This window comes from Podarcis liolepis, assembly GCF_965112155.1.
Source record: "Podarcis liolepis genome assembly, chromosome: 9".
NCBI lineage: Eukaryota > Metazoa > Chordata > Lepidosauria > Squamata > Lacertidae > Podarcis > Podarcis liolepis.
In genome coordinates, this window is record NC_139564.1 from 252,977 (window position 1) to 278,909 (window position 25,933).

Consider the following 25,933-nt stretch of genomic DNA (forward strand, 5'->3'; position numbering starts at 1 on the left):
ATTTGGGGCAATTAAAATGTTAAAAGTTAAATAAACCTTGTGGAAGGAGGAGTGTTGAGGTATATAGAAGTATACATATGGTTAATTTGAATATGTTATTATTGAATATTGTATACCCAATATATCAGCCACCTGGGGGGTTTCACTGTCTGTGTTTTGGTGGTTGGTAATTTTTATTTTTATTTTTTTAAAAAGACAAACTAATGGTGAAGAATAGGGCTATCAGTGGCTTCTAGCCAGGCTGGCTCTGCTCTGCGCAGCAATGCTTCTGAATGCCAGTCAGTGGGAGCCCCAGGAGGGGATGGTGTTGGTCTTGTACCCAGTCCGGCTTGTGGGCTCCCATTAGGTTGGCCCTGTGAGAACAAGTGCTGGACTAGTTGAGCAAGTTCTTTTGATGCTCTTAGGAGACTCATTTCCTGAAGGGGGGAGAGTGGGGGTGCAGAGCCTTTGCTCCCAAGAGGTGGCTGGAAGCAAGGGCAGGCACCCCCGTTGGGCAGTGGGTTTTCCATGCCCCCGAGAGAGGCAGAGGGTGGAGGCAGACAGGGAGTGGGGTCAAGATGCCGCTGGAAGTCTCTGGCCCTGTCCTGGTGGGCTGCTGGTGGTCCCTGTCTGGAGAGATTTGGGCTTCCCCTTTGGTCATTTTGTCTTCCTTCCTGGGCAGGATCCTCTCCCCTTAGCCTTCACTGCCCTCGTCTCCAGCGGAGTCTCTCCTCACGCACGGCCTGAAGATGATGGCCATGACATTGCTGGCCCTTCTGGGCACGGCGCTCATCGCAGAAGCCTCCGTGGCTTTTCCCGCCAACTGTAAGTGCCCCAGAGGCAAGCCCCATCTCAGGGGCCCCAAAGGGGAAGGGAGGGGTGGAATGTGGCCCACAAAGGGCTGTGTGTCTCTGCTTGAATCTGTGCACAAAGATGCACAGAAGGAGGGAGAGAAAATCAGGCTGCTCCCAGATGTGCTGTGCAGCTCCTGTGCGTGCCCCCATCCCAGGAATTTGGGGGGGGGCTGTAATTGCTTGGTGGGACTTCCCTCATACTTGATCAGTTAGGGCAGAATGCTGCAGCACAATTGCTGGCAAGAGCATGGCCTTGTCAGCATCTAACTTCTGTAGTCAGAGGTCTGCACCGGTTTAATAATAATAATAATAATTTATACCCTGCCCATCTAACTGGGTTTCCCCAGCCACTCTGGGCAGCTCCCAACAGAATATTAAAAAATAGAATCAAACATTAAAAACTTCCCTAAATAGGTTGAGGGATGCGGGTGGCGCTGTGGTCTAAACCACAGAGCCTAGGGCTTACCAATCAGAAGGTCAGAAGGTCGGCGGTTCAATCCCCGCGACGGGGTGAGCTCCTGTTTCTCAGTCCCAGCTCCTGCCCACCTAGAAGTTTGAAAGCACATCAAAGTGCAAGTAGATAAATAGGTACCACTCTGGCGGGAAGGTAAACGGCGTTTCCGTGGCTGCTCTGGTTCGCCAGAAGCAGCTTAGTCATGCTGGCCACGTGACCCGGAAGCTGTATGCCGGCTCCCTCGGCCAGTAAAGCGAGATGAGCGCTTCAACCCTAACGGTCAGGGGTCCCCCTTACCTTTAAACAGGTTTGGACCACGTTCAAGGTATTACTGTTCAAGGTATTACAAAGCCCTTGAAAACTTGGGACCAGTTTACATGTGAGATCGCCTGACCCCACAGGTGACCACTCAAGCACTTCAATCAGCAGAACTGGCACTGCTACAGATGGCACATAATACCCCCATTCCTAAGAATGAATCATTTGGTGGGGCAGCACCTACACTTTGGAACTCCCTGCCTAGTGACATCAAGCAAGCACCTTTCCTTATTCTCATTTCTGTGCCTTTTAAAAACATTCTTGTTTAGACAAAGCCTCCCCAAATAAGTAGACGGGGTTGACCTAAATTGTAAGCTGCTTTAGCATTTTAAACTTTTTGTATATTTTAAAGCATTGTTGTAAATTTCTATCAATTTTCTTGTTTTATCCTTTTGTAAACTGCTGTGTGTGTGTGTGTGTGTGTGTGTGTGTGTGTGTGTAGTTTGCTTTTGATTTTTTTACAGTCAGGCGGTGCATAAATTTTGCGAAATAAATAAATAGTTTGGGTGGGAGCTGCCCTATAATAATAATAATTTGTTTGTATGTCACCCATCTGATTGGGTCGCCCCAGCCACTCTGGGCTGCCTCCAACCATTAGAAGACCACATTGCCCTGGCCGAGGGAGGGGGGCACCCTCAGTGCAGTCCTCCCAGCCTGGCGTCTTGGCGTCCCAAACTTCTCATGAAGGGGCGCTTCCCCCCCGCAGCGCTTCTGCCACCGCTTCCCCCCCAATTCTCTCTCTTCCCCTCCCCAGTGCAGGTTGGGGACATCAACGAGAAGGTGAACCTGACGTGTGAGGCCCCGGCGGGGCAGCGGGTGAGCTGGGAAGTGGAGGACGGAGCCCTGGTGGAGACGGAGGAGCTGCCGCCCTGGGGTCACCTGCTGCGGGTCGGCCCGCTGGACCTCGCCTCCGCCCGCAACTACACCTGCCGGGGAGCTGCAGGACAGGTGCTGCGCAGAACCTTCCTGGCCGTGCGCGACCCGGACTTCCCCCTCTTCGTCCGAAAAGGTGAGGTGGGGATCAGGGGACCCCTCGGGAGCCTTCACAGAATCTGCGCCTTCGTTGGACTCCGACATTACGGCTGGGGCGGGCGAGTCGGGACCTGTCTTTGGTATTTGGATCATAGGATTGTTCTAAGAAATGGGCTTGGCTGGAACAGCCTAACTCCAGCCAAGGGACTTGCAATCCCTTGAGGTCAGCAATCGCTCAGAGATTTAAACAGGGGCTATGCGGGTGGCACGGTGGGTTAAACCACAGAGCCTAGGGCTTGCCAATCAGAAGGTCGGCGGTTCGAATCCCCACAACGGGGTGAGCTCCCGTTGCTCGGTCCCTGCTCCTGCCAACCTAGCAGTTGAAAAGCATGTCAAAGTGCAAGTAGATAAATAGGTACCGCTCCGGCGGGAAGGTAAATGGTGTTTCCGTGCTTCTCTGGTTCACCAGAAGTGGCTTAGTCCTGCTGGCCACATGACCCGGAAGCTGTACGCCGGCTCCCTCGGCCAGTAAAGCGAGATGAGCGCTGCAACCCCAGAGTCTGCCACAACTAGACCTAATGGTCAGGGGTCCCTTTACCTTTATTTTACAACCAGTTGAGAGGAAGCAAGGAATCTTTATTGCACCTGTTGCAACTGACTCTCCCCCCCCCCTTGCAAGGAGATGAGGAGCCCCCAAGACACGCGTGCAACAACTTAAATAGCCCATAAATTATCCGCCCCCTGGGCATAAAGACCACCTCAAAACGGAACATTAAGGTAATAGAAAAGGGTTCTCCAAGAAGCCCCGAGCATGCGCCAAGATCCTGTTTTCCCATTTGCTTTCCAGCTTTTCAATGAAGATACTTTGTTAATGGCTCTTCCCGGCCTGTCTGATACAGTCTATCCCTGCCTTGACATATGGTGAATACTCTTGGCCCCCGAGCCCCTTGACGCAAGCCTTTCCCCATTCATAAACAAAGGACCTTCATGTTGACAGAGCTGCCCTTCTTCGACTGGTCCAACCAATTTGCAGACTGGCGACCATCAGCACTACCATCAGTCTAGGCCAGAGGTGTCCAAACTTTTCAAAGAGGGCCAGATTTGATGAAGTGAAGGGCCGTGAGGGCCGAAGTTGTTGAGCTTTATAGGACTGAAGTTGTCAAGGTTTCTCTGGGGATTTTACCCCAGGAAATAAACTGCCACAGGGGCCAAATTAAACCGACCGGGGGCTGGATTAGGCCCTCAAAACCGACTTTGGACATGCCTGATCTAGGCGTTCCTGCCTAAAGAAGTGGTCAGAAGAGATCAGGGAGTCTAAACATGGCCTTTCCACTTCCTATAATATTTCGGCCCCGGCTTCATTCCTAAATTGTAACTTTTCGTTCATGAATCCCAAGGAACGGGCCGTAGAGGGACAAGCCTGAAGTACCAGCGGGCGCTCCTGCAGGGGGCGCTCCTGCGCAAGTGGAGACGCGGAAAAGGATCTTCGTGATCCTGCGCCGCGAAGCCCCATTGTCTTGTGACGGAGCCATAGAACTGTAGCGCGGGAAGGGAAGCCCAGAGGTCATCTAGTCCAACCCCCTGCAATGCCAAAAACCACAGGCTGATAGAACTGTAGCGCGGGAAGGGAAGCCCAGAGGTCATCTAGTCCAACCCCCTGCAATGCCAAAAACCACAGACTGATAGAACTGTAGCGCTGGAAGGGAACCCCAAAGGTCATCCAGCTCAACCCCCTGCAATGCGGAAATCGCAGCTCAAAGATCCCCGACAGGATGGCCTGTCCTCCAGCCGCGGGAAGGGCAAGGCAGTCGCCAGGGTCCCTATTAACCACTCTGCCCGCTCCCTGCAGCTGGAAAGGCAGAAGCCGAGGTGACCTGCGAGGCGCCGTCGTACAGGGGCACCTTCAGCTGCTGGTGGAAAACTCAGCACCCAGCCGCCTTCCGTGTGAGCCTGCGCCGCAAGTGAGTACCTCGCCTCCCCTCCTCGCTTTGAGGCAGGACCTCTTTGAAGGGAACACCTGAAGCATCAGGGGAGGTGGGCAGGAGGGCGAGGGGGCTGACCCCCGCCCCCTCACGGCCACCAGCCAGCCAGGCACCACCTCTTTCGGGCGGGGGTGGATGGAGCTTGCAAGCCGGCATCTTTGAGCCCCAGGACCTCTCCTTTTCGGACCCCCCCTCCCAAGGCTCCTTACTGGCTTTTCTGTCTCCGCAGAGGACCGGGCTCCGCGCGCTGCCCCGCAAGAGAAGTGTCTGCCTCTCCGGGCGAGGTGCGCCTCCTGCTGGAGGACTGCTCCCCCTGCCCTTTCGGGGAGAAGACGGAGCTGGAGCTGGCGCTGGAGGGGCTGGGCGAAGACGGCAGCTACGAGGCTCTCCGGAGGGACGTCGCCATCCAGGACATCGGTAGGGATGCCAGACCAGCCCTCCCCACCCCGCTCCAGAATCCAAAGGAGGCAGGAGGAGGAGAAGCCCAGCAGCTGCCTTCGGAGGCCAAGCAAAAGGCCACCCGCAGAACTAGGGCAGGGATCCCCAAGGGCCATCTAGTCTGACCCCGGCAATGCTAAGGGTGGAGCTGCTAAGTAACTGGGGCAGCTGGGACTGCCTGTATGGAATGGCTCTATGGGCAGGGACATTTCAAAAGGACATTTCCTCATTGAGCCTCTGAGCAAGAGCCTCCTGAGGCTTCAGCCTGGTCTCTCCCCCCACCACACGTTGGACTACAACTCCCAGCAGCCCTTGCAGCCAGTGTGGCTCTCGTTGGCTGGTCTGAAGGAAGTTTAAAACATGGGGGGGGCAGCAGCTTGGGAGGGGGCAAGGTTGCTTTTAAGTATGAAAAGCAGATGATGTCAGTCCCTGTAGTTCTGCTGTCAGGGATTTCCCTTCTGCACAGCTTATCCTGCAGGGGAGCTGTGCTCTTGCAAAGAGCTCTGCTTCCACTAACATATCAAATTCTGCTTTTTTGCGGGGGGGGGGAGTTAACTGATAAGCACCTGACTGGCTGGGAATGCCTCAACCAAAAGATCAACACCTGCTGATGGTTCCCAAAGGGGGTGGTAGGGGGATTTTAGAGGGATTCAAAGTGGTAAGGGGGCAGCCAGGGGGCAAATGGCTCTCAGACTTTGAAAAACTGGGATCACACTGGATCAAATGAATTCTGTTGAATTAATCAAACTAAATTTTTAGTTATTAAATTCATATACCACCCTTTGTCCAAAGATCACAGCATGACAATGCAAGATTAAAACACAAAATACATAGTAAAAACTGGGGGGTGAGGGAGCAAGTGTTGATGGTTTTGAATTTAATTGTGCTATCTTCCTCAGTGGGTTGTACAAACCGCTATTTTGAGAAATGCTTTTCATAGGTTGGGTGGTGCTGGGGATGAGTTTATGGCACCAAAGGGGCAGCAGCCTGAATAATATTTGGGAGGCTCTGATCTAGATGATCTGGGCCTCTCAGTAGTGACAGGCAGTAGCAGAAGGCTGGCCAGAAGGGCCCTGTTGTGGCCCCTCCAGAGGCAGAGGGAGGGAGGGGCCCTGGGTGAAGCCTGACGGCTCTTGTCATCCCTCCCCCTGCAGTGAAGCCAGACCCACCAGAGAAGCTGGCCATCCACAAGGAGTCGGGGGCCAAGCTGAGGCTCAGCTGGGCTCCCCCACCCTCCTGGCACTGCGCCTCCGCCTACTTCCCTCTGCGCTACCGCCTGAAACTGGAACATTACGATGGCACCCAGAAGGAAGTCAGCAGCGTAAGTAACAAGCTGGTTTTAGTGTCTGTTTCTTCCCTCCTGGGCTGGTTTCCAACCACATTGGTCAGGGAGATGGAGCTCCTCCCCATGAAGGAAGGTTGCAAAGTTTGGGAGGTTTTAGTTTAGAGAAAAGGCAAGTGACAACATGATACAAGTTTGTAAAATTATGCATGGTGGCCTGGAGAAGATGGATCCAGCTTGCAGGGCCGTCTTAAGCATATCCGGCACTGTGGTGCAAAGACCCCTCCGGCACACACACCCGGCAACTCCAAAACAAGGGAGGGGCAGTGGAAAATGTCCTCTGCCTCCCCCACCGCCCTGATCCCCAGCCTGGTGGCGATGATCAAGCAGGAAAACATGCTGGCGGACATGCTCTCTGGCATCAGGGCGCCCGAGAAGGCAGCCCGGGAAGGCTGTGCACCGCCTTTCGCCAGGAAGCAGGAGGAGGCAGGGTTTAGCAGATGCAGAGACTTTGGAGGGAAGCTTCCATCCTAAGCCTCTGCAGGGATCACTCTCCTCCTGAGGAGACCTGGGAAGGAAGCTGCACGTCCACCAGCCATATAGTTGGTGGGGTGCCGCTGGCGGGCGTGCAGGGAAAGGGGAGGCTGCCGGCAAAGCCATGCAAGTCCCCCATTCACTGGGGTGCCCCGAGAGGCCGGTGCCCTGGTGCAATGAACCACTAACACCCATGGGAAAGACGGCTCTGACAGCTTGTTCCCCCTTCTTTCATAATACTAGAAGTTATGGACATGAGATGAACCTGAACGTAGGGAGATTCAGGACAGAATCATAGTCTATGCAGCACATAGTCAGCCTATGGAACTCCCTCCCACAAGAGCCAATGATGGCCTCCAACTTGGATGGCTTTAAAAGAGGAGGGAGGAGAGGGGTATGGAGGGCTACTAGTCATGAAGGCTAAGCTCTGCTCTCCACATTCAGGAAATGCTTCTGAATCCCAGTTGCTGGAAACCACAGGAGGAGAAAGTCTCTCTTGTGCTCCCATCCTGCTTGCAGGTTTCCTCCAGGCACTGGCTGGCCATTGTGAGAACAGGAGGCTGGACTAGATGGGCCACTGGCCTGATCCAGCAGATGCTCTTCCTACGTTCTCTTCTTCTTCATAATGTTACATATCAGTATGACGTTCCAGGCACTTGCCCGGGGTCTGTGCTCCCTTTGGAAAAGATGGCACTGTAGAGACTGTGGTGTCTTTATGATATAAGGTTCATTTAAACATATTTATAGGCTGTGTCTAGATGGAGAGAGTTCATTCAGCTTCCGAGATGGTCCTGTTCTTTCCATTGCTGCAGTTTCAGATTCCAAGAGACCCCAGACATCATGTCTGACCCTCTCTGCAGCATAAAACAGACTTCCTGCCTTGTGCTCCCCCTCCTCCAACTTGCAAAAGGGACACTTTTCCCCCTGTTCACTTCTCTCATTGCTCACTATAACCCTGGAAATTTCCACCTTCCAAATCCAGATGTGTCTTTTACCTTGTTGATGGCTTTCACTGATGGGCTAATGACAGGCCACCACCAGCCTTTGTTCTTCCAGTGATGCCCATCTCGATTAAATCTAACTCTTGTTGAATCCAAGAATTATGGGGGACTTGCACCCACAACATCTGGCACTCAAAACCTACAACAGTAACATAACCAGCCACTTTCCCACATGATCAAAGGAGCTGAGAATGGGTGAGATCTGACCACAAAAGCCTTCCATCATCGGGACTCCCCCACTCACGGCCAAAGTCAAGGCCTCCTCCAGCTCAATAGTCCAATCCCAACATCTTCCAACCAGTTGCCCACAAGTGAGGCACAGTAGCCTCAGCTGACTCCCCTTCTTCTGTTCTTTGTCCCCAGAACCTGATCTTGGAAGGCCTTTGTGCAGGGAGGATCTAAGGCAGAAATAGTCAACGTGGCAGCTTCCATATGCTGCTGGACTCCATCTCCCAGCATCTAGCAATGGTCAAGAATGATGGAAGCTGGAGTCCAGCAACAGCTGAAAAGCTACAATTCCCCAACCCACATTCTCTGGACTTATCCTGGCTAAGAGCCTCTTGCAGATGGGTTCTTGCAATACCAGGGCTCAGTAGGTGGGCCTGTGAGCACCACAGACTCTAGCTATGGCTAACGAGAGAAGCTGGGACCCCTCTGCTCTGTGGGACCCCCACATCAGAGAGCCTCCCCCCAGCAGGCCCTGGCTCTGCCCCTCTTCCAGCCCAGTCACACCTGGTTTGCCCTCCTTACAGGACCAGCTGGAGGAAACCATCAAAGATGCGGAGGCTGTGCATCGGGTGCAGATTCGCTGCCAGGATCCTTTCACCAACTCCATGTGGAGCCTGTGGTCGCCCTGGGTCACCCTCCGCTGAGGACGCTGCTGCAGCCTCTCTTGGGGACCCGGCCAGAGGCCTCTCCACAGCAGCCGCCTTGCAAGCCTCTCCCGTGAGCTTCATCTTCCTCCTCCCCCTCTGCTTCTGCACCTCTCCTTTCAGTTGGGGGGCTACTGGTGGGGCAGAATGTATCCTCTTCTCCATCCTGATGCCTGAGAGGTGTGTTTTCAGGAGCCTGTTCCTGGGGCTGCAATCTGTTTCAACTGTTTTTAATTCTGAATCTTAAATCCATTCATTCATTTATAAATACAGTGGTACCTCGGGTTATGTACTTAATTCGTTCTGGAGGTCCGTTCTTAACCTGAAACTGTTCTTAACCTGAAGCACCACTTTAGCTAATGGGGCCTCCTGCTGCCGCCGCACCTCGATTTCTGTTCTCATCCTGAAGCAAAGTTCTTAACCCGAGATACTATTTCTGGGTTAGAGGAGTCTGTAACCTGAAGTGTATGTAACCTGAAGTGTATGTAACCCGAGGTACCACTGTAAAAGTTTTTTATCTCCTGCTTTGCAGTACAGAAAAATACTAAAACTGTTTACAGCAATAAAAATGCAAAACCTTAACCGTTTTGGAAGCGTGTGCTCTTAGTTGCCTGGGAAGGCTGGTGGAATAGAAATTGCTGCAGCCCCCCCCCCCGGAGCCTCCTGACAAAGTGGAGGCGATAAATTTACCCCATCCCAGGTCAGGGGGGGGGGGGAATCAGTCCCAATGTCAAGAATAAAGAGCTGGTCTTCTTTCATGGCTTCCAATAGATAACCACCTCCTTCCACCAGATAAACCTGGACCCATTAAGTGTGGGATATAGCAATTCTGGAACTCTGAACTCACCATTGGAGGGTGATAAGAGGAATAACAAAGAAATATCGGCTTGACTCCGTATGGTCTTGGTCTATATCACTTATTAACAGCGGTACAAAAATCTCCCTCCCACCTCTGTCCCAGCAGCCACTATGGAGAAATTATCTTAATGCTTTAGATGGAAGTAAACTCTGTGGATGGGAGCTTAATCAGTACAGTGGTACCTCGGGTTACATACGCTTCAGGTTACAAATGCTTCAGGTTACAGACTCCGCTAACCCAGAAATAGTACCTCAGGTTAATAACTTTGCTTCAGGATGGGAACAGAAATTGTGCTCTGGCAGTGCAGCAGCAGGAGGCCCCAGTAGCTAAAGTGGTGCTTCAGGTTAAGAACAGTTTCAGGTTAAGAACGGACCTCTGGAACGAATTAAGTACTTAACCCGAGGTACCACTGTAATGTAAAAGACTTTCCAAATCTGTTTTGATGCCATGTGGATCAATGTGTGCAAGACATATCATCTGTACATGCATTTTTTCCTGAAAGACAGCACTTTATACTTGCAATTGTTTTTAAAATTCTCAATAAAGTTCATGCATGAAAGGGGCAAACCTGAGCCCTGAGCGCCAGTTGTCAGAGAGAGTGTGCCTTAGCAGGCTCTCCGCAGGCCCTGCTCCCACCCTCCACCCTCCCATCTCTTTTTTCCTCTCCCTCCTTCCTGGAACAAGTGAACCGAATCTCTCTAAAAGGGTTGCCAACCCAAAGACTGCATGATCCCTTTTATAAGGAAACAAAAGCACTTTTATTTTTAAGTCATTCTGGAAACTTTTCATATTTGCTTTACCGCCAGCAGATGGAGACTAGTTCACCGTAACACCTGGAAACTGTAAAATTTCACTCGTCTGCAAATCTAAATGTCTGTGATTTATTCTAGCCTAAGCATTGTTACAAAAGTTGGACACCACCCCCACTCTCTGCCAAGCAGTAGCAAGATTCCCGGAGGGTTCCAGGCACTAACCCAGGGTTGTGTTCTTATTGGGAAAACTGAGGTGTAGCAGAGGCTAGTGTCTTTAAGAAATATGGTTTATTGACACATTTCTACACCTATAAGTCTACAATTGGGGGGGGGGGAGGTTTGCAGAACATTATGCACCAAGAGAGCAGGATCTGGTTCAATCTGCAACCCAGCCATGATGCACAGTAAAATCTAGTGCTCTGAACTGGGGGGGGGGGGGGAGTGGTACCCTCTGATGTTTTGTGTCAGCTTCCTATTGTTTCTGGAAGGCTACTTGGGCTATCATGAGATAAAATGGGGGTGGGGAAGTCAGCACATGACTTTCATGAAGACCCTCCCCTTTTGCCCTATAATTCAAGCGGCAGAGACCTCCCTTGCCAGACTGTTGTGAGAATAAGGTGAGATTTCTCCTCTGCCGGAAGGACGAGTTGCCCAAATCAGAGCTCATGTGATGCCAAGGCACAGAGAGATTGTTCTCAGCAAACAGGTGCAATGACAGAAATATACCAGGAGTGGGCAGTGCAAACCCACACAACCCAGCCAGAGGGAGAGAAGAGGGGACCACTTCAGGTGGTCTGCAGAAAGAGCAGTCCCTGGCTAGCAGCCAATTAATGGATTCTTTTGTGTTTTTACTGCAAAGGAGGGGATGGAGGACTTGGAGTTTGCAGTGCCAAAAAAGCTAGCATGGCCTTGGGTAACTCTGTACCTGCTCAGAGTGTAGGGACTTTATTTGCTGCTGTTGCTGCTGCAGAAAAACCACCTGAAGCCAAGCCTGATCAACAGAGGCAGCTCCCACAATGTCTGGCAGCAAGAGACGCTCTTGAGGGCCACGCTCTCTCTCTGGCTAGGCTGCTGTGGTTTGTGGGGACGGGAGCCCCTCAGGAGAAAATTAATTAATTAATTAATTAATTAATTAATAATATTTATACCCCGCCCATCTGGCTGGGTTTCCCCAGCCACTCGGGGCAGCTTTCAACAGAATATTAAAATACAATAGTCTATTAAACATTAAAAGCTTCCCTAAAGAGGGCTCCCTTCAGATGTCTTCTAAAGATCAGATAGTTGTTTTATTTCCTTCATATCTGATGGGAGGGAGTTCCACAGGGCGGGTGCCACCACCTAGAAGGCCCTCTGCCTGGTTCTCTGTAGCTTTACTTCTCGGAGGGAGGGAACCGCCAGAAGGCCCTCAGCGCTGGACCTCAGTGTCCGGGCAGAATGATGGGGGTGGAGATGCTCCTTCAGGGATACTGGGCCTTTGAGGCCGTTTAGGGCTTTCAAGGTCAACGCCAACACTTTGAATTGTTCAATCTTCAAACATTGAATTGAATGTTCAGGAGGCACCCTGAAGATTTGATCTTGTCCGTAATGCAGGCACTGGGCAAGTTCCTCCAGAGAACTGGGGAGACCAAGTGCCTAAAAATCATAGAGTTAGAAGAGATCCCAAGGGACATCTAGTCCAACCCCCTGAAATCCAGGAATCGCAGCTGTTGAATCCCTGACAGGTGGTCCTCCAAACTCTGCTTTAAAACCTCCAGTGAAATAGAATCATAGACTTGTACAGTTTCCAGGGAACTGCAGCAGACTAGATGACTGGGGGGATTTCCAGGGATTCTATGAAACCCTGGACAGCTGCTGCCCACCAGTGTAGGTGACACTGGGTTAGATGAGCCAATGACACCCCCCCCACTCTTCCACCTCCCCCTCAAACCTCGGGTCCAAGAGCCTCAGGCACACATAATTTCACAAATATTTATTGATCCGATTCTGTCACAGACATAAAATGGGAGCAGCTGGTGAAGCGAAGGGGACTGCAGGCCTGATTCTGCCTGTGTGTGGGTGGGGTCTTCATTCCCTGCCCTTTGTATTTAGCTTCAACTCCCCCTCCCTTGTGCAAAAAGAGCCCCACCTGCCTCCCACAGCCCACCTCTGAGAAATTCCCTCCCCCACTAATTATGCCCTTTTAAAATGTGTTGAAGGATTATTGGGTTTCTTGTTTTTATTATGTGTTTTTATATTACCGTATTGGCCTGAATATAAGCCGCACCTTTAAAATTGGAGGAGGGAAAAGGGGGGAAAGAAATCCCTTCCGGTAGCACGAAAGCTCATACCAATGACAAACTTAGTTGGTCTCTAAGGTGCTACTGGGAGGATTCTCTTGTTTGTTTGTTTCGACTACGGCAGACCAATACAGCTACCTACCTGTAACTTTATTAATATTGATATTGATAACAACAACAATAAACCGCCCCCTTTCCCATAATCCAGATCCTTTGCTTGGATCTCCAATTATTAGAGGCCAGCCCATTTTTCTAAGGAAGCCCCTCCCTCCAGCCCAGCACCCTGTTCTCACAGCGGCTGACCAGGTGAAGGAGCCCACAAGTGGGGCAACAAAAGCCAAAAGGGAGGGAGTGGGAGAGAGTGTGCAGAAAGTGCTTTGGAGAAGGGAGACCCCAGGAAAAGAGGGTCTTGAGCCAGAAGCAGCCCCTAAGGAGTGGGAGAATGGTCCTTGACAGCAGGGGATGTGTAGCGATCAGGTGGGATTGCCATGAGGAATTATAAAAAAATATGGAGGAAGCCATTTGCTTTCATCAGCAATGAAAGCCTTGCGTTGACTGGGTTTGAGCCATTTTGATGCGATTTTTCATCAATCCACGCCTCTGCATCCCTGTCCTATTTCTCTTGCTTGACAAGTCACGTACACAGCCCAGTTGCCAGTTGCTTCCTCAGGCATCCTCAGTACATAAAGATAGTAGGTTACCTTGATGTAGTTTAATCTTTAGATAGATCTTAAGGGCCAGGCAGAGAGTTCACAAGGAGATGGTGAATACTCTTTCCTTGCCATCCTTCCGCCCTCTCCTGTTTACTCCTGTTTATGACCTTCCTAAAAGCTTCCTCTTCGCTTCCTCTTTTATTTACTCTGAATTGCATATGCATGCTCAAGTAGGAAATTAGCTCTTTGTAGTTTTAACTTTAACTTTGTTCCCACGTGGGGTTTTTTGAAATGCTCAGAGGAAATCTGATTGGTTCTTACGAACACTGTGTAAAAAGTTCTTTTGTGAATAAAACGACCTGGGCCGGAGGGTGGACAGGAATTCTTATTATACGCACTCCTCCCAGAGTCTTGCTGGTTCAAGCCTCTGTGTGTATTCTTATTATCAGAGTCCAATCCTTCCTTTACTTTGGGAACACCTCAGGGATGGGAATGGAAGAGGCAGGGGTCTTTAGGACCACAGCAAATCCTGCCCCCAGCACACGTTATTGAGGAAAGGGGCGAGGTGGGGTGTGAATGCTGTATCCAGGTTTGCAAGCTGCCTGTGTAGGGACCTGGGCTTCCCTGTGGAAGGTCAGCCTGGGGGCGGAGGAGAAAGAAAGGGGTGCTCTCCTCACCCTGCCATGGTCAGCAGATGAAGGGGCTAAGGGACCTTGCAGGTTCCCCAAACAGCAACCCCTCACCCCCCCCCCGCATTAGGAGGCTGCAGCCTCACTGGTCTGCTGGAAGGTGGGGGGGGGATTGTGGGAATAGAGGGCAGCTTCTCTTCCCAAGGGTGGGGGCTGCAGCCTTCCCAGAGCACCCCCGCTATTGGGGTGCTTCTAAGGACACAGCCCCAAACAGGGCGGTCTGGGGAGCAGGCAGCCTCTCTCCCTCAGCCCCGGCTGCATTGCCTGGGAGGGGGCTGTGGGGGTCTTTGCGTGCAGTCTCACCCCCCAGAATCTGGAGGGGGCCAAGGTGCGTGTGTATATTTGAGGCTCTGGTTTCCCAGGGCACAGTGCTTGAGCAGGGGCGGGGGCAAGGGGGTCGCCCCACCCCCACTGATCTTGAAGGAGAACCGGGCAGAGGTGGGGCTGTTTATTCCAAGTCCAGGAGAGGAGAGGGGAGGGGAAATCCCAGGATATTATTATTATTATTTATTGAATTTATATACCACCCTATACCCTATATCTGCCCCATGCTCGTATTCAGGGGTAGGAGCAGCTGCTTCCAACTTAGAAAGAACAGCAAGTGTTGAAAACTCCCTTTTCTCCAACCTTTGGCTCCCAGGAGCAATCCTCAGTCTGAGGAAGGGCATGTTTCTGTTGAATACACACCATTAAAACCACTTTTTAGAGGTGGGGGTTCCCTCTTAAGAACAATCTGTGCCGTGTTTCTCTTCCACGCTCAGTCTCAAAACCCCTTTAGCAGGTGAGCCACTTTCACCAACACATTTCACACATTCTGCAAAATGAAAACTGTGTGTTTCTGTCCTCTTCCCTTTTCTGTCGTGTCTTTTAGATTATAAACCTGAAGGGAGAGAGAGACTGTGTTGGTTTTTTGTTTGTTTACAGATTTGTGACCAGTTCTGAGAGCCTTTTGGACCAAAGAGATGGGCTGGATTAAGCCCTTGGCTAATGGCAGGGGGGGGGACCAGTACTCCACCCTCAACTCTGAACATATGAAATATTCTGAATAATTAAATGCCCTTCTTTTCCTGGAAGCCCTGCTAGGGCCCCCCCATCCCAATTCTGGGCAGCCCCGACTGGCCCTGTTCCACAGTCCCCATGGCGTCCACACTGACTCCACCCACAGGCACGGGGGGGGCGAGCCATGCAGCCCTCAGAGGGGGAGCAGCAGTGCAGCCCGTTCCCCTTACAGAGACCCCTTTGCCCAGCTAATGCAAGGAGGCAGCCCCGACCCTGACACAGCCGCCGCCCCCCCACTATGCATCCCAATTAGCCCAGACCTTGCTGAAAACACATTAATTAAGTAATACAAAACCTAAGACCCCTCCGCTGTGCACCCAATTTCAGGTTGCAAGGCTGCTTATTTCCTGCTTATTTTCCTCCAAAGGTGAGGGCGGTGAGGGGTTTAAAAGTGGGGGGGGGGGAGGCAGCCTCACTGCAGGGGAAGGGGCTGCCTCTGGAGCCAGGAGGGTGTCACACACACACACACAGTGGCATCTCATGGCGGATGAAAAGAGCAGAGCCGGATGAGCAGGGGGTGAGGCTGGCCTGGGGAACCGGCTCCTCCACCCTCCCTAGAGCCATGGGGAGGCCCAGTTCCAAGGCCAGGTGGGCACCAGCCCAGCCAATGAGGGCGCAAGCAACTTGATGGGGAGGCAGGGAGGTTCAAGGGGCGAGGACGAGAAGGAGGGCTGTCATCAAAGGAGGTTCCTTCGCTCCCGACAGAACCATCTGTCACTTCATCAGGGGTGGCAAGGAGGAAGACGAGGTCCACCACATCTCCTCCCCTTCCAGCAGTTTCCTGAAAAAGAAAGGGGGGGCAAAGGGGTTTACTACACCTCAGCCTCAGACAAGGAGCTCAGCCACAGAACACAAGCTTTGAATGCAAAGGATTCTAGATTATACAGAGTAGGCCAGAGCTTATTTTGGGGTTCAGGGCCAGATGATCTCCAGTCTCTTATTAAGTGCACTATTTGAGGCTGTTTTAAACTTTGGCGCACAGAAGGAAGGAGACGGGAACCAGATTCAGCCTTCTTGGAACAATCTGACTGCCCTGTCAGTTTGCATTTCTTAGTACAGAAAGTATTGAGCTGATGTGTAGAGATATTTCCTATTATAATTAATTCAAGAGGGTAATGGAAGCTTCTCTGTGTGAAAGAAACAAGCAGAAGGTTCGTGATGTTTGGGTTATTGCTTCAGAGAAGCTGAGTACAGAAGCTGGCTTAAACTGGTCCTGTTATATTTTTCTGTCAAGGTCATGCTGACCATAATAGTAAGGCCAGAAAACCAGGGTTTCACTTGCTCTTTCTGTCTCTCTTTTGTTCTGTGTGGTGTTCTGTATATAGTATGCTTAGTGTTAAGGTTTGATCTTCTTATAAGTTATTGTAGGTTTAAGTTAAGTTTGCTGCAACTGGATTTCTTATGGACAGTGCCAATCCTGAATGTATATGGATTTGTGACCACTGTGCTCATTTACTAGCAGTAAAGGTCTGCTGGGTGAAATATTCATTGCCTCTGGTCAATTTTTTGGGAATCCTGCAAGGTGTTGAAGTTTTTGCTCTGCTAACTCTACGTTGGAGTTCTGCTCTGGATCAAAATTGAGTAGAACACATGACACTTTCTCCGTTTGCCATAATGGAGAGCATATTTTACTGCCACTCATACACAGGTGGACAAAGGCATGGGACACCCAGGGAGTCAAGGAGCACCCAGGCCTGCAGCCTCAAGCACAGAGGTGCCTGATGGGGGCAGGAGGGGCTGGGGCTGCTGCAGCCCTTACCTGTAGGCAGCGATCTCTATGTCCAGGGCCATCTTGACGTTCAGCAGCTCCTGGTATTCACGCATGTAGCGAGCCATTTCTTCCTTGGCTTCCGAGATCTCCTGCTCCAGTTCTGCCACTCTCTCCTGAGGGTGGGGGTCAAGGGAAAAGGGGAGACTGTAGGCTGGAACTGAGGAGAGCCACCCCCTGAGCATTACCCCCTGGAAGTCCCCATCTCTCCCTCTCTCACACACACAGCCCTGAACTACAGCTGGAAGCAGGAGTTTCTCTTTTCCCATTCCTGCAAGACGGCCAGGACCACCTTCTCCAGAGAGATCATCACTGTGGCAGGAATTTATCTATAGGTTGGGGGGGTGTTTGCCCCTCCAGCAGATATCATGCACATGCAGCCCACTACCAAAACCAGCACAATCCCTTTTGTGACTTTTGTAATTTGTCCCCACAAAACACTTCATCACAGTTTCTTCCTATCTATTCAAAGGGCCTCTGCTGCACAATACCAAATGTAAGAATTCACTGATAAATGTATCTATGTACTGGCTCACTGGGAAAACTCCAGAAATTCATCTAGACCTGTGAGCTCAGCTCCTCAGCAGCCCCTCTGCCTGAGTGATAATCCCTGGCCTCCTGATACCTGAGTGCCAGACAGGTAGCCATTCCAGAAATAACAAACCCAGATGGAGACCAAAGGGTGGGATGAACTTGGCTGGGAAACAGGAAAATGTAAATATCTCTTTTGTTCCACTTGATGGGTGTTTGGTGGAGGGCAAGGGGAACCATGGGGCAGGGTCCAGGATGCTCAGATTACTGCCACCAGACCTCCCCTTTCATGATGTAACCATGATGTATGAGTGATGTAGTTTGGGGGGTGTAACATGGGGATTACAGCAGCTAATAAAAGTTTGGGGACTCTTTTGTTGGGCCTTCCATCTTGTTCCACCTTTTGGCAGGTGGCAGTCCTGTTGCGACAGTCTTCAATAAGGATCAAGCCTACTGGCTGCTGTTTTGCTCTGGTATTCCTGGCTGATGTCCTTGTTTCTTGTCCAAGGGAGCCCTCAGATTTCTCTGTTAACACCACCAGCCCACCACCCTGCAGTCCCTAAGAACGTAGCTGAAGAAGGAAGGGTGGGAGGGGAGACGCTGGCCTCTTGCACTCCCATAAACACAGAATCGTAGAGTTAGAAGGGACCCCCAGGGTCATCTAATTCCCTTGTCTCCAGGATATGTGGGAGACCTCCCAGCCTCATTTCACCCCTTGACCTCCCCCCACCACACACAACCACCTGCCCTGACCTTCTGATTTCTGCCTCTTTGCCTGCTCAGCCACTCTTCTTCCCTCCAGGTCCTGTGGGAGATTTTAATTTCAGCCAAACTAGCCTCTCATTTCTCACCTTGGCTGGGCATTTCATGCCAGGCAATTTAAATGTTAAATGAAGGTACAGAAGCCCAGGCAGCATTGCAGGAAAGGGATGGGGGGGGACATTCAAAGCCAGCCAATTCCTAACCTAATAGCCACTTAATCTGCTCCACATGGGAGGTTTAACCTGGCAGGCCTTCACCATTAAATCAATCTGCCTATTAATAATAGAGGAGCTGTAAGTGGTTTCGGGGCCATCCTGCCAGGGCACCTCTGCCTTCCCGCCCTGAACAAGCCAGTCCACAGAGGCAGTGCCATTCCCACGCCCTCCCATCACTCAAGGGCAGGAGCAGGACCTATACTGAAGAAGAGGCGAGTGGAGGCAGGAGAAGGACCCCCGCATCTTCACCAAACTCTGAGACCTGGAGAAAGAAGAACGCTAAAAGAAACTGAGCAAGGGCCTAAGAAGCGCCACAGACACTGAACAGGAGTCTGGCATAAGGAACCCCCTCCCCACCCATGAATCTGATGTGCAGCAAGGGAGACAGAGGGACAGAAGGAGGGGAGGCAGAGAAGAGAAGCTGCCTGGAAGACAAGAGCATCTCCAAGGGCTCCTGGAAGGAGGACCTGGGAGCCATCTTGGACCGACTGTTCAAACCTTTCCTCCGAGACGTTCATGTCACCGACAGCTATAAAATGCCCCACAGAATTCTGCTGGCTGGAGATTTTGGCGCTCGCGAGGCTGAATTCGGAGGAGGCAGCAGAAGGGGAGGCCCTTCTAGATGCTGCTAGGACTCCATCTCCCAGCATCCCAAGCGTCAGACATATGGAGCCCCCCCTTGACTCCCCCTGCCAGATGAGCAGGGTTCCCAGCCCTTCCGGCGGAGATGGGGGTCAAGCCGCCGCTTTCTCTTCCCCTGGAAGGACCCCAGGGCAGGCGCCGAGAGCAGGAAGAGCGCCAGCCGGAGCCCCCGCCGCAGAGAGAGAGGCGCATCGAGACCCGCGTGCCTGGAGACCGAGAGCGGCGGCCCCCTAACCCTCCCGGCCTTACCTGGCAGCGGGCCACCTCGGCTCCCTGCTGGCCCTCCAGGCTCTCCAGCTGCTTGTGGAGGGAGTCGATGGCGCCGCGCAAGGTCTCGATCTCCGCCGAGCGGGTCTGCAGCAGGCGCCGGTACTCGACGGTCTCCTGGCGGATGCTGCGCACAGCCTCCTGGTTGCGGCTGGCCAGCTCGGCCACGGAGGCGAACTTGGAGCGGTACCACTCCTCCGCCGCCTGCATGTTCTTCGCCGCCAGGCTCTCGTACTGGGAGCGGATGTCCCGCAGCGCGGCGGAGATGTCGGGCCGAGCAGCCGCCCCCGCCGCCGCCCCCGGGGCGCCCTCCACCGCCGCCCGGGTGGCCGCGGCCAGCTCGGCTTGGGCCACCAGCTCGGCCCGCTCCTCGTCCAGCAGCTTTTGCAGGAAGGCCAGCTCGGCTCGCAGGGAGCCGGCCGCCCCGTCGGCGTCGCAGGTGGCCAGCGCGGCCCGGGCGGCCTCTTCGCGCACGCGGCTCAGCGTCTCCTCGGCGTCCAGGCGCCGGCGCGCCTCCTGGGCGCAGCGCTCGCGGAGCTGGCCGCAGGTGAGGCGCAGGCGGTCGCGCTCTGCCTCCAGGCGCGCCTTGTCGCCGGCCTCGGCCTCCAGCAGGGCCCGCAGGGCGCGCGCTTCTTGCTGGTAGAGCTGCGGCAGCCGCGCCGGGGTCCGCTGCTGCCGCCGCAGCGCCTCCAGCTCCAGCAGCAGCGCCCGGTTCCGGTGCTCCAGGTCGCGCACCCGCTCCACGTAGGTGGCGAAGCGGTCGTTGAGGTCCACCAGCTGCTCCTTCTCCTGGGCGCGCAGCCCCAGCAGCTCCGCGTTCAGGTTGCTCACCTGCGCCAGGTCCAGGCGCTCCAGGGGGTCGGTCAAGGGGCCGAGCGCGGAGGCCGGGAGGCGAGCCGAGCGCCGCGGCACCGGCGGGCAGAAGCTGACTCGGACGGAGCGCGCCGCCCCACCGCCACCGCGGTAATCCTCCCACGGCTTGCGCCAACCAAAGCCCTCGGAGTCCATCGTGGCGCCCGGAGGGACAGAGGACGCGGAACTGCCCTCCAAGCGCGGCGATCGGAGCCTCGCGGTGTCCCTGCCGCGCTACCCACTAGCCCTCCCGGCCCAGCTCTGCGCCAACTGCGAACTGCGGCAGAACGGGCCGCCTTTATATAGGGGCAGAGGCAGCCTGGGCAGCCAATCAGGGCGCGCTGCAGCAGGGGCAGGAGAATTCGCTGGTCCTCGGAGCAAAGGCGCTGGAAATGGGAGCGGGAGGGAGCCGGAAACCTTTTAGGATCCCCATCTCGGATAGGACACCTGCCGACCGCGGGCGGGCACGTGTTTCTGCCACCCACCCATCCTCAGGGAAGCGCGTGAGGAAGGCGGAGGTTCGCTCTCCTGCGAGCGCCGCGGTCACATCCACGCGGCTTCTCTCAGCGCCTGAGAGGGGCCTGCGGGCAGGGGGAGCCAAGAAGACCCCCTCCTCCAGGGCCGCCACCAGAGGGCGGTGGACCCGCGGCAGTCAAGGCAGCGCGGGATGCGAGGGGCCCTTAGGTGTCGCTCTCGAGCCGCGGAAGGAGCCTGCCTGCCGACTTCAGCCGCCCTCGGCCCCTGGTCAGTTCTACTGACCGCCCCCTCATCACCTGGACAATGCAATGGCCCGCCTTGGGGCGAAGCCGGCAGCCGAGGCCTGCAGGAAACCTCGCTGGGAAGAGAGAAGGGAGAAGGGGCAGCCACGTAGCGGGATGTGCCGGGCTGGGCGCGCGGGGTGCGGGGACTGTGCCCTCATCCTTGACCCACGTCCAATGATAAAAGTGTAACCGCCCTGAGACCTCTGGGTATAGGGCGGTATATAAATTCTATTATTATTATTATTATTATTATTATTATTATTATTATTATTATTATTATTATATTAACACAACAAGAAGAGGAAGAGCCCTAGAGTTGGATCTGCTCCATCATCCTGTTCTCAGCAGGGCCGGACTTGCGGGTCGCGGCAGCTGGTCTTCCTACAACCAGAGCTGCCCCGGCTGCGGAGATAAGACACAGACGTGGCGGCCGGTAGCCCTCGGTCCCTCCGGGTTTTCCGTGAGTGGGCGGGCTGGAGTGTGTGTCTTTCGCTTCTTCAGCTAGTGGGCAATAAGGGGCAGAGACGCTTAACAAGGGGGTCGCTGAAATGCCGCAGTTGACCTAGAGATCCCCCAGCCGCGTTTGCACCACCAACGAGGGGAACCGGGATCCCATGAGCTCTCGTCCTACTGCTCTTTGGGGGGGGTTGGACCCGCGCCTGCTTGGCCTTGAGATTCGTGGCCCCTTGGGCCCTACCTCTGGGGTCTTCTTCTCCTGCGGCCCCTCACTGCCCCTGGTTCTGCCTCTGAAGGCCGCTTCCCTCGGGCTCGGCGGAGCCTCCAGCACCATGGACAGGTCCCGCCGCGCCTGCTCAGTAACCCGGACTCGGCTTGGTCTGAGCCGGAGCCGCGAGTCGGCCAAGGAGAAAAACCTCACCGACATGGCGAGGGCGGCCTACGTGGAGTAGTCCAGCCCCAGTGCTGGGGCCAGTTTGCCCCACTCAATTCATCGCAGCTTGACCTCCAGCGACCACTCTGGGTGGGTGGGTGTGAGTTCTCCGCTAGGGGGCGCTCTCTGCAGGCTTCAGAAGGATGGTGACAAGGCGAAAGGTGTGCCGAGGAGGGCGACCAGGACGACAAAGGGTCTGGAAACCAAGCCTGATGAGGAAAGGTTGAGGGAGTTGGGTATACAGTGGTACCGCGGGTTACAGACGCTTCGGGTTACAGACTCCTCTCACCCAGAAATAGTACCTCGGGTTAAGAACTTTGCTTCAGGATGAGAACAGAAATCGCACAGCGATGGCGCAGCAGCAGCGGGAGGCCCCATTAGCTAAAGTGGTGCTTCAGGTTAAGAACAGTTTCAGGTTAAAAACAGACCTCCGGAACGAATTAAGTTCTTAATCCGAGGTACCACTGTATTTAGCCTAGAAAAGAGCAGAATTGGCCTCCTCCACAGTCACTTAAGGACACACCGTTCAAACTCATGGAACACGATCTTACTGGGCTACGAGTAATCTCCAAAGAAGAAGGTTAGAAAAGGGCAGAGGGAGAGGGGATGGGATGGGCCAAATCCCTAAGGGACAGAAGAGGGAGCCACTTGCTTTCTGCTGCTCCAGGGGGAGGATCTGAACCAACCGCTTCAAATGGCAAAAAAGGAGATTCCGACTAACCAATGGGATGAACTTTCTGCCAGTGAGAGAAGTTCGGCAGTGGAACAGACCCCCAGGAGAGGGGGCGCCTGCCTCGGAGGTTTTTAAGCAGAGGTTAGATGGCCGGAGATTTAGGATCCCTGCGTTGCAAGGGGTTGAACTAAATGACCCTTGAGTGTCCCTTCCAATTCTACAATTCTGTGATTCTATGAAGCCCAATGCTCAGTGCAGGTGGTTCAGGGAGGGGAACACAGTGCGCTTGCAACAACCTTTCCGCCGCCGAGGAGCAGCGGGATTGGATCCCGGAGAGAGACTCTGACACTTTATTGTGGAAAGAACCAGTCACTATAAATTAGCGGCGGGGCGGGGGGAGTGGGGCAGAGGAGGGGGCGGCTGTCTGGTTGTGCCTCTCCGGGGTGAGGTCGCAGCACCGAGCGGCGCTCCGCGTGAGGAAAAGGCTTTTCGGCCAGTCCGCGGCGCCCTTCCGCGCCCCTGAGTCTCTCCGGCGCTCGGGTCACACCAGGGCCGCCGCCCCGGAGACGGAGGTGACCTTGTGCTCCTCGGCCCAGGGCTGCAGGTTCTGCAGGGCGAAGAGCGAGGAGTTGTGCAGGCAGAGCGGGTCCTGCTGCAGCGGCTGCCCCAGGCTCTTCTGGAAGGCCTCTTGCTGGAGGTGCAGCATCAGCCGGTTGGCCTGCTGGCGCTCCGCCTCGCGCTCCTCGGCCGTCTGCCGCCTGGGGGGTCGGGGGAGAGGGAGAGGAAGCGGGGGGCGTTAGAGGCAAGGACGGGCGAGCGAGCGAGGGGCGCCCTGGCTAGAAGAAATGGAGGAGGGGAGCGCCTCTGGGCAAACACCGCGGGGCAGCGCCTCCCTTTCTGAACAAACAGCCCTGGCAGGTGGGGAGGGGTCGTGTCTCTGGCAACCTCCCACCTGGGGTCCCCTCCCACCTGCCTGGGTCTCTCTCCATCCCGCCTCCCACACTCTTAGCGCTTACAGTGTCCGGAGCGCCTCCCCTACATTTCTCGCTCATCCGCACAACAACCCTCAGAGGTGGGCCGGTATAACGTATTATCATCACGACCTTTTTGCAAACAGGGTGGGGCTCCCGGCTCTCCTGAGCTCCCTCCCCCATCACGGGGTTCAGCTGGGATCTGCGTGGCTTGCAGCCTTTAAAGTGCTCATTAATTTATGGCCAGGTAACCATCTCGTATTGTTGAGTATTTTACATTTTTTCTGGTTTTAAATTGTGTTTATGGGCTTTGGGGGAGGTAGGCTACTGTAAATACTACTGATAAATGAAAATCATCATCATCATCCCAACAGTCACGACGCAGCGACCCTCTCTCCTCGCCTCGTACCTCCACTTGGTGCGGCGGTTCTGGAACCAGGTCTTGACTTGGGCGTCGGTCATCTTGAGCGCTTTGGCCAAAGCGGCTCGCTCGGCGGATGCCAGGTACTTCTGCCTGTGGAAGCGCTTCTCCAGCTCGCAGATCTGCGCCCGGGAGAAGGAGGTGCGCGGCTTCTTGCGCTTGGGCGGAGTGCGGTTCTGGTAGGGGTGGCCTATGCGCCGGGCGACGGAGAAAGGCGGCAGGGCGGCTGCGGGCAGAGCAAAAGAGGGCGAGCCTGGTCACAGAATTATAAAACTGGAAGAGGAGCCCTAAAGTTCATCTAGTCCAACCACCTGCCATGGTCAGGGCGGTGGTGAAGTCTCCCTCCGGGGACGCCCTTTCCGGGATCACCGACCGAAGGGATCGCATCCCCCACTCAGACCCTGACGTTCCTGCGGCTCAGCTGGCAGAAGAGTCTCACCAATCCCTCTCGCCTATTTCCCAGGTCGGAGACGTTTGGACGACCTCTGGGGACCCCATCCCGCCAGGGGGCAGCTGCAGGGACCCCTCCCGTCTCAGTCTGAACTCTGGAGAGCCAGGCTGCCGGCGCCCCCACCCGCCCAGAATGCCGGCGGCAGGAGAGAAGGGCGCAGCGCGAGGTGGGGGCGTCCTCAACCTGAATCCCGAGGAAGGAGTCGAGGTGGGAGGGAGTCCCGCGGGGGAACGGGCAGGTCCTGGCCGCCCCCGCCCGCCTCCGCTCCTGTCCCTCTTCCTGGCAAGGCGAGCCGGGACCAAAGCTTCCCCCTCCCGCTCCCCAGAACGGCCGGAAGTCGCAAGAGGTGGAGCTGGAAGCGAAACTCTTTTGAAGGCTGGTGGCCTAGTAGATGATCCTTGAGCTCCCTTCTAAATCTATAATTCTATGAAAGTCTCCGCCAACTGCGAGGCGAAGAGCTCTCCCATTGTGTAGCGGGGGAGGCAGAGGCACTGCAGAGCGAGGCGGAGATTTACGGGAAGGGCCCACCGACAGCCTTGCCCTACAAGCCCCTCTGCAGCCTTCCTCTCCCGCCTGGCGAAAGTTATTGCGGAAACCTGAAGATCGCGCTCGTATTCTCCTGCCCCTTCCGAGGAATTCGGGTGTTAAAAAGGTTTGGGGCAGGAGAGACCCAGAATGCGGGGAGCCCTCAGGGTTCGGCACCTTCCTTTTGGGGCTGAGCCCCAGGAAGTCTTGGCTCAGATCCAGGCACTTCTGGGCAGGGGTTCGAACTGGAATAAAAATGGGGGGGGGGGTTGAGGTAACCCCGCCCTGCATAACTGATTACATGACGTGGTGCACGCACACTATTTGAATGGCAATGTCCACCACCTTTGGGGGGGCGCTCCCCTCAAATATTTTATTGGGGGGGCCGAAGACCCCTCGACCCTTGGAAGTTGGTTTCTGAGGAAAGCTGAACAGGGGAGACTCCGCGCGCTGGAGCCCCGGGCTTCCTCTGGTAGATCTACTCTTCGACGCGGAGTGGGGGGGGGTGCCCCAGGTCTGCGGGAGGGCCCTGCCATCGTGCGAGGCTGTTCTCACCTGCGATCCGCTCCTTGGTCAAGCGCCTGTTGCTCTCCATCCAGGGAAAGGTGAGGCTAGCTCCCCCCGGCTGGGGATGGGCCGCTGCGGAGGGCACCGGCCTGTGCGCGGGCACACGGATGACGCCGCCGCCGCCGCCGCCGCCAGCCGCTGCCCTGGGCAGGCCGTAGGCACCCAGCGAGCAGTTGTATTCTGCTCCGTAACCGCCGCCGTAGAGCGCCAGGTCGGGCTCCCCGAGGGCCCCGACGGCAGCTCCGCAAGCGCCTTGGTGCTGCTGCTGCTGCTGCGAACAGCCGAGGATCTGGTCGATCCCGAAGCGGATGGGCTCTTGGGGCGGCGGCGGCGGCGTGTGGACGGTCCCCTCCAGCAGCTCCAGGCCCGAGGGCTCCATCCTGCCCTCCTCAGCAGCAGCAGCGGCGGCTCAGCTGCCGCATGCCGGCGCCCTGCTCCGGGTCCGCGCAGGGGCACCTCGCTCTCGCTGCCTCTTCCAGGGAGCCTTCCCCGACGGCGCGCCCCGGACGGGCCTCGCCGAGCTCACTGCCAGGGCGCATCGCCCCGCGGTGGCCCCATGAGGGGCGGCCGGGTGGCCGAGCGGCCCCTCCGACGGGCGCGGAAGCAGCGGCGCTCTCTCCCGAGGCTGGGCGCGCTGCCGCCTCTGCTCGGCGGCTGGACATAC

General features: G+C 54.9%; 3 protein-coding genes across 3 annotated transcripts; 1 reads left to right on the top strand and 2 right to left on the bottom strand.

The window, feature by feature from the left end:
• Positions 1-218: 218 nt before the first annotated feature.
• Positions 219-10,410, top strand: LOC310685917 (interleukin-12 subunit beta-like). The gene is made up of 6 exons (XM_083459032.1): positions 219-804; positions 2,360-2,614; positions 4,427-4,538; positions 4,789-4,976; positions 6,152-6,318; positions 8,567-10,410. Exons 1-6 carry the CDS (start codon positions 729-731, stop codon positions 8,684-8,686), a joined length of 918 nt encoding a protein of 305 aa, XP_083315158.1. The 5' UTR covers positions 219-728; the 3' UTR covers positions 8,687-10,410.
• Positions 10,411-12,678: 2,268 nt separating this feature from the next.
• Positions 12,679-20,303, bottom strand: LOC310685870 (alpha-internexin-like). Its single transcript, XM_083458922.1, has 4 exons — positions 19,142-20,303; positions 16,734-16,858; positions 14,603-15,755; positions 12,679-14,569 (listed from the first exon to the last, which is right to left on the bottom strand). Exons 1-3 carry the CDS (start codon positions 20,165-20,167, stop codon positions 15,689-15,691), a joined length of 1,218 nt encoding a protein of 405 aa, XP_083315048.1. The 5' UTR covers positions 20,168-20,303; the 3' UTR covers positions 12,679-14,569; positions 14,603-15,688.
• Positions 20,304-22,748: 2,445 nt separating this feature from the next.
• TLX2 (T cell leukemia homeobox 2) lies at positions 22,749-25,666 on the bottom strand. The gene is made up of 3 exons (XM_083459397.1): positions 25,258-25,666; positions 23,715-23,952; positions 22,749-23,092 (listed from the first exon to the last, which is right to left on the bottom strand). The coding sequence occupies exons 1-3, from the start codon at positions 25,646-25,648 to the stop codon at positions 22,876-22,878; spliced, it is 846 nt and encodes a 281-aa protein (XP_083315523.1). The 5' UTR covers positions 25,649-25,666; the 3' UTR covers positions 22,749-22,875.
• Positions 25,667-25,933: the final 267 nt, after the last annotated feature.

Bases quoted from the DNA above. Each gene is read 5' to 3' on its own strand.
- LOC310685917 (XM_083459032.1), top strand. From the start codon at position 729: ATGATGGCCATGACATTGCTGGCCCTTCTGGGCACGGCGCTCATCGCA. The intron at 4,539-4,788 runs GTGAGTACCTCG...CTGTCTCCGCAG, and splicing joins CGTGTGAGCCTGCGCCGCAA to AGGACCGGGCTCCGCGCGCT. The intron at 6,319-8,566 runs GTAAGTAACAAG...CCCTCCTTACAG, and splicing joins CCCAGAAGGAAGTCAGCAGC to GACCAGCTGGAGGAAACCAT.
- TLX2 (XM_083459397.1), bottom strand. From the start codon at position 25,648: ATGGAGCCCTCGGGCCTGGAGCTGCTGGAGGGGACCGTCCACACGCCG. The intron at 23,953-25,257 runs GTGAGAACAGCC...CTCTGCCCGCAG, and splicing joins GACCAAGGAGCGGATCGCAG to CCGCCCTGCCGCCTTTCTCC. The intron at 23,093-23,714 runs GTACGAGGCGAG...CCGACCCCCCAG, and splicing joins AACCGCCGCACCAAGTGGAG to GCGGCAGACGGCCGAGGAGC.
- LOC310685870 (XM_083458922.1), bottom strand. From the start codon at position 20,167: ATGGACTCCGAGGGCTTTGGTTGGCGCAAGCCGTGGGAGGATTACCGC. The intron at 16,859-19,141 runs GTAAGGCCGGGA...CCCCACCCTCAG, and splicing joins CCGAGGTGGCCCGCTGCCAG to GAGAGAGTGGCAGAACTGGA. The intron at 15,756-16,733 runs GTAAGGGCTGCA...TTTCTTTTTCAG, and splicing joins ATAGAGATCGCTGCCTACAG to GAAACTGCTGGAAGGGGAGG.